Here is a 12,016-nt window from a genome sequence, read left to right on the forward strand (position 1 = left end):
TTTAATTTATTAAATTATTCATTTACTTTATGTATTGTGTGTCATTGAAAAGACAACAAAGAGAATACATAGAAAACAGAAACTTTTGTGTTTGAAATTTATTTTGGACACCATAATATTACAAGTTACATAAAAACAATCCCCCAATATCAGATATATGAAAAGCAATAGTTACTGGTATCACAGCAAGAGGACATACCAGGAAGTACCAGCATCTGAGACATCTGAGTCATTTAAAGGTACCAAGGGTGTTTATTCCTACACTCTATTTAACACAACATCACAAAGAGATATTGAATATCCTGCCTAAAGATACATTAACTTCTTACATGGATATCGGAATACTACTGTAGTTTCTAGTGAGATATGTGACGGAGAAGTAAACTCTCCATTAGCATGCACCTTGATCATAGTAACCTTTTCCGGTCATCACGATGACTTTCAGCTGGAAAGTGTCTGAAGATTGACATTTCCTTGTTAATGCCAGCAATCCAAAGGCCTGTATCCACACAGTACTAACAGATTATCAAGTGTTCAATAATAATTTTCACTAAGTTTAAAGTTTTAATCTAAGGGAGAAGGATTTAAATTTTAACATACAAGTAAATGGCATCAAAACATGCCGTTTAACAAAATGCTTCCTGTTTTACACTAATGTGCAAAGCAATCAGTTTAATCAGGGATATGTATAATAGCTCCAAGGTTTAACAGTTTAGTTCTCTTACTATTACAAAGTGTTAATATGCGTACTGACTTACAATAGTAGAAACTATAAGTTAACTGCCCGGGTATGAGGACAACCAGGCATCATTTATTTCCAAGGTAAGAAGACGAGGCTCGCAATGTCCTTCGAAAAATATGACTGCACAGTTTTTAGTTACAAAAATGTGTTTGCAAAGTAGCTTTGAACAGTCTCAGTAACTCCTAGTCTAGATCAGTCTATACGAAAAGTGGCCTTCCAACTCTAACTTGGGAAACCAGTCTGATGATTTTGAGCTAAATAGTCCTATCCCCTCCCTCATGATCTGCACACCTTCATCACACTGGAAACATCTGAAAAGGAAAACAATGAAGGAGTAGATAAATTTAAATGAGTTGGTTGTGTTTCATATCTACAACTACAATACATAAACATTATAATCCACTTACCCAGAATCACTGATATCACTTGCACAATGATTCATTTCAACAGTATCAATTACGGCTCCACCTAACCGCCCTCAAACCCACTCCCTCAACTCCCCTCCCACTCCCCCCCCCCCCCCAATAAGAAAATGCAATTAGCCATGAAGGTTATAAACCAAAGTTTCTGCGATACTATCAACATTTGTTATGACCTGGAAGCAACTACTACATTAAGAATATTTGTTCTGGTGTACATCTATGTGGCATGTAAAGCAGTACTTTAATTTCACATGATGTAATATGCTTTGGTACAACTAGAGCAAATGAACACAAGGAAATACAACTGGAAAACCTAGCAATTCCTGTCCACAATTCTACAGTGTGAGAACATTACACACAAGATTTCACAGTTTAACCAATGATGCTGACTTGCATTGATCTGTTCAACCAAGATGTACTTCGTTACCATGTTTACAAACCAAGGCTTCACACATACACCATTATTATCCCATAGATTCCCTTTGCTTTCAGCAAGGAATGACAACAGTAAATATGTTTGAATCTCAACCCTTTGGTGATGTAAACAGGTCCAGATGTATATGCTTTAACATATATGATATTCAAACTGTATAGCTTGTACATCTGTTAAAATAATAAATGATACAAAAATACCCAGAGAAAATTTGTGCAAAGAAATTTTGTCATTTAAGATAGCTGCAGGCTGTCGAGTAAAAGCTTGCCTGGTAAAGAACATTCACACCACATACTGTAGGGTATTGTACTTAAAGAATGGCAGATATATGTCGTGTGACACTATAAACAAGTTGAAAATTTGTCAGTCTATGCGATAACAATTTGAAAGAGCAACAATATTTCAGGATTCAAAACCACTTAAACTATATCAGAGACCCCCAGAAAGAAATGTTGAACAGGGATCAAATCATCAACCCTAATTGCTAAGTAAAGATACCTCAATTTGCCGAAGGCAGTTATTTTTGGGCGTTCACTCATTCGATTCGCGAGAAATTTGTGAAATATTCCTCTGCGGCCAGCACCCATTTTGATAGTTCAAATAGTTGCCTGAATGTTTTTTGTTTGCAAGAAAAGTGAAGCCTTACCAATGTTGTTAACAATTTATTAACCTTGTTGGAGAGCAGCAGAAAACCGATTTGGGACATTTGATATCAGAAATCAAATCGTAAATCTCACTTGAAGGTTTGCACTTTATATCAATTCCCAAGTGGTCATTAGTCCCTCTCATTTCTTGGCCAGTGGTAAAGATTTACCTAATATGTTTGCACAGCTTGGAAATGTAAAGATACTAAATGTGGACTAAATTTATGGGTGCCTCTTTCCCGTCCGTAATATGACCACGAAAAATAAATGTTGCCTCTGAGGAACCTATTTTATTGATGTTGAAAGAGTATCTTTTTCCAAACATATGGCTACTTTCGATGAGGAACCAGAGATGGTAACTGCCATTTAATAACTTCGGACAACCAAAATGGTACATTTTGGGCGAGCAGTTTCCCTCCTTTACTTATTCCCTCAAGGCATTTTCCCCCTTTGTCAAATAATTCATGTAATTTGATCTTTGTTTGATGGACTATCTTGAAACGTTACACATCGAAGGGAAGTTTTGAAAATTTATGAAAACAATTTTGATTGTCTCCCTTAAAGGGCTGATAATAGAAATCCACAGCGGGCAATACATAACCACAGATTGTTACACTTTACATCTGGTTAACAGTATTAACTCACAGGGGATGACTTGTTTTTGCTAATTTAATAGACCATTTCAAATGGGAAAGCCATACATGTGTTACAACCAGATGAATACATCGGCTGTAATTTGATCAGCCAGAGCTGGAACCCACAAATTGCACAGATGCTATGATCACTGATATGTGTCATTGCCTGTGATGACCCTTGACCCTGGCAACAACCTACAGTATGACATGAGGTTCTAACTCTGATAGTCACAGTTGTATGTATTTAGATCCTCCTGGAAGCAGGAACTTGCGAAGAAGCCATCATTGGCTTATCAAAGCCACAAGCTGACCGAAGTCAGTCTCTTAGATTCATATTTAACGCCCATGATTATGAAAATTGTCAATTGTCAACAACTCTGTAACTGGACGATCTTGGAGTGACTCGAACTCTGGACCTTATGATTGAAAGGCACCAGCGTTTACCACTGAGCTAACACTCCAGTTAAACTAGACTAATGATGGCCAAGCACTGTGGTACTGAGGGAAAGTGGGGGTGGGGGAGGGGGTGAGGAGGAGCACATTGAACCCTCTGGCACAATCTATGAGTACTGTATGGTGGCGGCAAGTCCATACATGGCAAAAGATGCACAACTTGAACAGTCACTAGCAAGAACATTTACTGCATGTACATCAATAAAAACAAGTACACTGTACATAAGTAAATACAAGCGGAAGAGGTTTCAGCAACAATCACAGGAAGAATTTGTTCAACACATGCCATTCATCCAGTAGTCAGCAAACTGATACATCATCTGTAACAATTGACAGAAACTCCTTCAAGCAGTCACTGGTCAATATAGGATCAAAGGAATGGAGATTTACAGATCTGTTAAACTGTTTTCAAAGAGAGGACTTGCATAAATGACAACTGATAATGATAATGCTGCCATTGATTAGTTTCCATTGGAAACAACTTGGTTGATAACAAGTCTTGTACACAAAACTTCCAACAGCAAAGCATGTGACCATAAGATTTCCAAAAAATGTGAGACCGATGATTTAAAAAGTGTGCTAGATGATAACAGAGAACTTAAAAAAAAGTCATCCAGTTTCAACAGATGTTTCAGACAAGGTCTTTGATTCCATACATAAGAGACTTACTTTCGAATCCAATCTTTTCTGTGATATTTTTCGTTTTGACATTCTCCTCTTGATTGTTGATAAAGATCTGTCCATCTGGCATCTCTTTCCAGTTCATCTCCTTGATCCAGCATTCAAGCTCCATTTCTGTCAAGCTCCCCAGGAGATCCGAGAGGAACGTGCGATCAATCTGTTGGTAGGTGATGTTCACCACATGGCAGATGTCTTTAAAGAGAGAAACAGAGGCAGATTGCAGAGACGATTACAGCAGATAATAACATGTATGTGTATCAATAAACATGACACATCAAGGCAGATATAAGTAACCATATTTAAGAGATTCATCACCTTTAACAAATAGTTTCCATGATCTTCATATATCTTACTTGTACGTTATCAATTTAACTTCCTCTCACACCACTCATCTTCTCAACCTCTCACCACTTTTCTATACAACAAGATTGCACAAAATGACACATGAGAATAGTTCCCAATAGTTCCCACCCCCAGGATTAATATGGATGAAAAACTAGACTTTTTTAATTTCTTTAATTCAATCAAATTTGTAAAGATCAATTATACAAAGTGGATCATCCGTACTCATAAGTCATTAATGAAATCTTACATTTTCTAATGGAATCATTAAAATCTTTCAAATCCAGAAACAAAATTGATTTCTCGTCCACTTCAGCCTGAAAGAACAACAGTAATTACATGTGAAATTGACAAAAATCAAGAAATGTGAAAAACTGAAAAGATTTTCTCTGATATACTGTAAAACTGAAAAATGTTACATTTCAATTACGCTGCAACAGAATATGCTATCAAAACAATTACGAAAATGGTCTCAGTTTGTTCAATATTCTTACTGTCACCTCAGCATATTTTTTTTTTATATTCCCCTTCCCCCCCACCCCTTACAAAAAATAATAATAATCATAAAAAATGTCAATAACTTTAGGTGTTTGAATCTCCTGGAGCAGTCCTCTAATTTTCTGCCTGAATTGTTGTTCATTTGAAAAAGGCATTTTTTGTTAATGAATTTAAGTTATCCTGAGAGAGGTACTGTACACAGACAGAAGAAAGAATCATTTGATAATCAATAGAATTTGATAACCATGAAATTAAATGATCCTGGGACATCTCACATATATCTTCTCTGTGCCTTTTGTTTTCTTTGTCAAATTTATTTCACTTGTACAAAAGCCTGTTTCTTGTCACTAGTGATGCTTGTTGAATTACCATTAAACTTTGATAAAAACTTTAAAATGTCTTAAATGCAAAATATCAAGGAACATTTCAAATATGAAAAAAGAATTGTCCTCACCCAGAATTCTCTGAACTTGCACATTTCCAGAAGCTTAGCTATGTGCAGTATTGTAAGGATGGGCTCCTCCTGTTGCTGTGGATGAGTGTTAAGGAAATACTGCTCGTATTGAGAGAAAGACATTTTAATATGTAAACTGAAATGTACAAATACACCCTAACTAGCCCCTTACCAAAAACCCTTTCCCCTTACTTATCATCTTATCTTATCAAAAGGATACAAAATTTTCATCGATGAGACATTTGCAGAGAGTGAAATCAGAATGTGGTAAATTTGTCAATGCCTTCAGCAGGATGAGAGCAGTGATGGGTTTCTTGTAGTGCGCAGGATTCAGTTGGTATCTGTGACAAAAAACAAACAAAAAGTAATAAATTATAAAACTACAGATTCAGCACATAATTTGTAAACCTTCAAGTTCAATTTGAATGTTCTTAAGCAGTCCTCGCTGCTTTGCATTTGGCCAACAATTTTACCAACCCTAACTTCATCCAGATTGTAAGTACTGTAGCAAAATGCTATGCAAAATGGTCAATTTGCTATAACATCCATAGATGTTTAGCCTTCATTTTTTTTTACACAGGAAACCTTTTTTTTTTTTACTATTTAATTTCACTACTTGAAACAAAACTTGATCTACAACTGAAGACCGAGGTTGGATGACATTCGACACCATTTATCCTTGACAAATTTGTAAAACATTACAAACATGGGAGGCCATGAAAGTGTAAAACATGCTTTCCCATTGAGTTATAGCATTCCATCTCAGGAATCTGGTCTAATGGTTTGTTTATTAGACTATGGTACTGCATGCAGTCCAGACATGTTAATTGATGAACCTTACTTGTTTTTTGTTTGTTTTATAAATGGTCATTTCTCAAAAATATTTAAAAGTATTATAGAAACACAAACTGGACCGATATAGTTAGTAGTAGTGTTTTAATGGTTTACAAATATCTGAATTAAATTTGTGCCTTAAGTATTAAATCGTTTAAGAGAAAGGACCCAATATCTCATCAAGGTCTTGAAAATAAGAGAGCACATAATACTCACAAATTACAGTCACAGTTCTATAATGATGTGTAGTTTAGAAATTTATTACACTGCAACTTTATTACCAAAGTTCATAGAGGTTTAATTGTTAAATTCCTTTTTCTTATCTTTTTATATAAAAAACAGAGCTTTTGAGACGTTCTTCAAAGATCGGTTGCTTTTAACGTATACTCCAGTCTGTAATAGATCCAAGATTAGTGGAGAGAGAACACTGAAGTACAAAACTGACATCTATGCACTGAATGAAGACTTTCTGTACAATGCATACAATGTACAATGCTGTACAATGTACATTGCATACAGTGCAATGAAAAATGGTCAAATTGCTACATGTGTGCAAGTCCACAGATTTAATACAGTAACCGGTTTCTTACACAGGCATCATGGTATAAGAGACAAACACCAGAGCCTTCAATAACTGCTACACAAAACTTTGTTATTTATTATTCCCAGTCAAGGGCAGTGAATTTGAATATATGCACAAGTCTAAGAGATGAGAATTTCCGTTACCACGTACAGTACTGTAATCATTACAAACCATAGTGACTGACCATGTTGGTGTAAAAGGTGTTGTGGGGCCTCAGACATGTAGACTTTACAGTAAGTAGTTATTTATAGGACTGTAGATAAAAATTAGGTCTACGGTGCTGTACTTACAACTTCAGCACGGCCAGGTTAGCTTCCAGTTCATACTTGTTCTCCTTACACTGCATATTTACATACATCTCCAGTGTCAACAGATTTTCAGGATTGTACCTATAGATCATAAAGAAAGAATGTAGAAGACTCATGAATGGCACTCAAAATATACATTTCAGAAGTTCTCCCTTGTTATGCCTGAATGTCCTCCTCCAAAGAGTAAACAAACAAATAATCAATTGTGTACTTGTAAATAAAAACAAGGTGAGGTGAAGCCTTAAGCCGAAAATTTTTCAACTTGGTTTATTTGCCTTTATTTTGAGAATGACACACTGTTATGTAAATACAAGAGGTTTCTTACAAGTGACCAAACCCACTAAAGCCTCCCTTCTTGAGTGGAGGCCCTTTTACGGTGGGAGTTGCAACAGATGTTGGCAATTTTGCTGCATAAAGTTACAGAGATGAAATTATGAAAAAATATACTTAAAAGTACATTGGGCCTCCCTTCTGGGTGGAGGTTCAGTCGCAGTGGCACAAAAGTTTAAAATTAGATTTTAATACAAGTGGCTTAGGGTCAACTTACAGTAGCATCCGTTCTCAAGTAGAGGCACAGTTGCAGTGGCGGATTATACCTTTATTGATAATGTAATGTTAGCTACATTACATACAGTGTAAATAGAGATGTTTATTTCACATGCTAGGCTTGACATAAGCCTCAAAAAGGGCACAGCAGAAATGCTAAATGTTGGTAGGTTCCAATGGTGAAGGGCATCATGGCAAGTGAGAAAAATGGACGCCAAAAATTAATCTGAAAAAGGGCACTGAGAGCATTTTTCGTCTACGCAGCACTTTGTCATTTGAGGAGCAGTAAAAGTGTCTAATTAGACCATTTAGTACAGATACAGTAAAAATACAGGTACTGTATCAGACTACAAACTGTTATTTTTTCAGAAGAAAAGTTTTATTTACAGTCTTAATACAAATCATGTTTACATTGTATGGTGAGCCATGGTACACTAAGTTCTTGGAAGAACAACATGCTGATGGCTTGGATCTCCAAGCTGCTGTTGCACACCATCTGTTAACTGCTGCCTCAGAGTCCCCATCATCATAATATTATTCCTGTTACAATATTCATTTTTTCCCCGACGCTACGCCAACCCCAACCCATCTTATATTGTTCATCCCACTATGTCCGATCAGCCATACTGTAACTGCCATTTAGGCGAAGTCATTGTACACAAACTACTGACTGCGGGCGGCGTATTTATTGATGACGATTGACCAAATGTTATTTTCTAAAGATTGTTCTTTCATTTTATTGGCGACGAACAAGACCACGGCATCATGCCCATTCGTCACCAGTTGTTTTAATTTCTACCATACCTTTCGATAAGAGGTTGGTATTGAGTTTAACAAAAAATATTAATCCACTAAACTAAATAAGTAAGGGATGCGAAGTGTTGTTCTCAAAATAATCTGAAAATGACAAAATGTACTAACTACTGTTTGAATTCTAGATAACTACAAACTGCCCTACTTATTAGTGGAATATTCTAACGGGGAACAAATGGGACAAAAAGCACAGCAGCAAATGATAGCAAACTTTCTCAAAACTCCTTAAATTTTGCAATTTTTTTGGCTTTTTTGCAAATTATGACTCGTGGCATGTAGCATATGCCTCATGAAATAATTTACTGTAGGAGATGCTTGACCACCTACTGTTCTGTAGATTTAAGTGTTTTGGTATTCTGACACAAAACATTTTATTTTTCAAATTTTTGTGTTAACAAACCTAATACTATCATTGTTAGTGTATGGCAGAGTGAAGCCAAACTAATTTGGCAGTTCCATGCTTTGTCGCCGATTTTTTTTTACCAAAATGACAGATAATTGTGTATTGTTGATTTAATTTTTTGCAAATAAGCTCTAAATGGATTTTAGTAGTGCAAAACTTGGAATAGAGTGGTTACAACTTGTTAAAAAGTTTTGCATATTATTGTAGTAATTTAGGGCCCTTATAGTTTAAATTCAGATGAGAATTTCCACATATATTGCTAGGCCTGGTTGTCTACTTGGACCTCTTATACTATATTCGACTGTTTAGGTTGCCAGCGTATCTAAGCCTTCATGGTATCGATGTTCAACAACTTTTCTTAATTGGTTTAGATATGAATATTTAACACAACATGTTCATGAATGCTTTTAGTGCACATTACATAAGTAGGTAACCTCAACCCATTCCCTGTGATAAATGGTAATATTAGATTTTAAATGATTTTGCTGTATGCTTACAAATGGAGGGAATAATCTGTGAAGTTCTTGAACAACCTGTGTACAGGGATTTTACCCTGTGTTTTCCCTCACATTCAGTTAATTTAATGGAGAAGTTCCATTGACTTACTGTGTGAAAGTAAAAGATTGTCGAAGAGCAAGGTTCTTGCGAGGGAGGAATGCAACAAAATCTTCCTAATATTGTTGGGTTACTCTATAGTATAGTGTAACTTAGTATATACTTCTTGGAATGTACAGCACTGAAAGATGGGGCACCAACGGAAAACAAAAAGGGCTAGTTGCCAATGGCTGGGTGTATTTGCGGGGGCATCTCAGCAAACATCATGGGCACGACAGCCTCCTGCCCCCCGGTGCCATCTGTTGCAGTATGTCTAGAACTTAGAAGCCTTGCACATGAACAAAAAATGTCCAATGAGCCTCCATTCTGGGGTGGAGGCACAATCATGGTTGCACTGGGTAACAAAATTACATTGATCATTTAATGTTGACTGTATGTATGGTGATTATCACATAGAAAAGTCCACTGAGCCTCCATGCTGGTGTGGAGGAGCAGTTGTACTTGTACTAGTGGTAATGCAGTTTGTTTGATGACTAAGACTATGCCTCCAGAGGCAAAGTGGGCTTCCACATTGGCAGGGTAATCTATAGTTAAGCCGAGTCAATTTTGCAGCCCTTAAATATACTTGTCTTGAAAACGATTATATCATGCTTCCAAAAGGTCATGTAGGCTATGTGAACAAGTGTACTTTTTTCTTAGTTTGCATGTTTTATACTAGTCTAGGCGTACATCATAAACGCAGTATTATTTTTTAACTTCACAACGACCTTTAGAAAACTGGGACAATTTAAATTACGACAGGAAAATATATTTTCGCTGAAGAAATGAAAACTCCCGATAATCGGGTGGTATGACGAAAGACGATTGCAATTTCGCAGAACCAGTCCTCGGAAAACACAACGCAAACATCAAGCTAGGTTATTCTTCAGTGCAGTTAACTGTAGCAGCACCAACATACACGTGTGTAGCTGTCCTTGAAATACACAGTGGCGTGCCATCTGTTTCGTTCTATTTGGTAGTAGTCATTCACTTACTTCCTCTACAATTCCCTTTAAAAATTAAATATGCGTTACCTGTTTATTCCTGTCATCATCTGCGCAATTCTGTCTTCCATCTCTTCAAAATCCATTATGTTTGATTGACTTTATTGCGGTCGTCCTATTGAATCCGGGTGAAAAAAGAGTTCGGTAGTATAGAGTTTTTATGTTTCCTTACTCGCAATAATAACGAAAAAGCGTACCTTTGTGTTTCCATCAGGACATAACTCGAAGCTATATATGTTTTCATTTCCGGAATAGTCGACGCTTCGCAAAAGTAAGGATACCAGGCTTGAGAGATTATTTTACACAAAAGTAATCTTACCTAAAGGGAACTAAAGGGAAACTACGTAACTGATATTATCATGTCCTTTTACGAATTTGTTTTTACATATTAATTTTTTATTCATAACTTTATAGAAAACTCATGTATCCACCCTTTTATACCCCCTCAAAACATTGCACCGTAATGATTAAGTTTAATCAGCATTGTCTCAAAATATGCTACACTGTAGGAACTCTTAAGTATTCACTTGAGTTTATTCTTCAAGAAAAATATTAGGGGCCTACAGACACACTTAAAGGTCAACGCTTCAAGTTGCTCTCACTTTGAAATGTCATGTATAAAGACCTATATACTTTTGCAACTTGTATGTATTGTATGCTAGGTGACCAAACGTCTGGGTAACGTTCATGAAATCCGGGGATTAAAAGTGTCTCCAGAATTGCCCTAGATTAAGGATTAAATGTACTGTTACTGATCATTCCCAAATTTGTAAAAAGGACCTGATAATGTTACCCAAAAACTTGTTCCTGAAATGTATTACAGAAAGGCCGGTGGGCATTTGACCACCATTCTTGAAGCATATAACCATTCAACCATCACAAAGTCCTACCCGTTCCCTAAAACGCATAATGTAGATACTACCCTTTGATGCCAAGTAAGAAGGGGATAGCCACATTATTATCAGGGTGCTCCGTATTTCTGTATAAGATATGGTCACCTGTGGCGATAACGAGAGAAATCCGAACCGCACTGCAGAGAGCCTCTCACAAGTTGTTTTGTAAAGTTTTAGCAATTAGCTAAAAACTAAAAGTTGGGGATATAATTTTAATTACCAAATGACAGGTAAAAAATACCTGCTGTCTGAGTTTTGACCCCCACCCCCACACCCTTCAAAAAACAATTGACATCATACTTAATTATCATCATCTAACAACTGCCTATTCTCAACTTCCTATTTTCGAGAATGTTTGCTTATTAGTCAAGTACTAGTTCTTGCTCTCTGGGTTACTCGTTTGAATAATAAAAACAAATTTAAAAAAAAAAGACTATACATACGTTTCCACCATCCCATAATCGTCATAATAAAATTACTCACCGTATCCTGTAGCAAGATAGCGATACTTTTCGATGATCAATCGTCATCCAGTCCCATGATGCAGCATATCGTTTGCACCTGATGAAAATGCATTCAAGATTTCACACTTCAGCTTCATTCATCGCAATATCACTTAAATCATACAGCCGTAAATTGAAGTACCCTACCCTTAGATTTACCACAGTTGTCTTTTCATATTAAATTACCGTACATCTGGGCGGTGACCCTGTAGAGAGGGAGAAAAGGTGTGG

At 36.4% G+C, this 12,016-nt stretch overlaps 1 protein-coding gene across 1 annotated transcript; it reads right to left on the reverse strand.

Annotated features, from left to right (window-relative positions):
• Positions 1 to 83: 83 nt before the first annotated feature.
• On the reverse strand, positions 84 to 10,576 carry LOC139971389 (eukaryotic translation initiation factor 3 subunit K-like). The gene is made up of 7 exons (XM_071977764.1): positions 10,420 to 10,576; positions 7,012 to 7,110; positions 5,525 to 5,645; positions 5,305 to 5,379; positions 4,603 to 4,669; positions 3,999 to 4,202; positions 84 to 1,053 (listed from the first exon to the last, which is right to left on the reverse strand). Exons 1-7 carry the CDS (start codon positions 10,473 to 10,475, stop codon positions 1,019 to 1,021), a joined length of 657 nt encoding a protein of 218 aa, XP_071833865.1. The 5' UTR covers positions 10,476 to 10,576; the 3' UTR covers positions 84 to 1,018.
• Positions 10,577 to 12,016: the final 1,440 nt, after the last annotated feature.

Source organism: Apostichopus japonicus, chromosome 8, assembly GCF_037975245.1.
Source record: "Apostichopus japonicus isolate 1M-3 chromosome 8, ASM3797524v1, whole genome shotgun sequence".
Taxonomy (NCBI): domain Eukaryota; kingdom Metazoa; phylum Echinodermata; class Holothuroidea; order Aspidochirotida; family Stichopodidae; genus Apostichopus; species Apostichopus japonicus.

Bases quoted from the DNA above. Each gene is read 5' to 3' on its own strand.
- LOC139971389 (XM_071977764.1), bottom strand. From the start codon at position 10,475: ATGGATTTTGAAGAGATGGAAGACAGAATTGCGCAGATGATGACAGGA. The intron at 5,646-7,011 runs GTAAGTACAGCA...TTTTTGTCACAG, and splicing joins AACCTGGCCGTGCTGAAGTT to ATACCAACTGAATCCTGCGC. The intron at 5,380-5,524 runs GTATCCTTTTGA...ACTCATCCACAG, and splicing joins GTCTCATCGATGAAAATTTT to CAACAGGAGGAGCCCATCCT.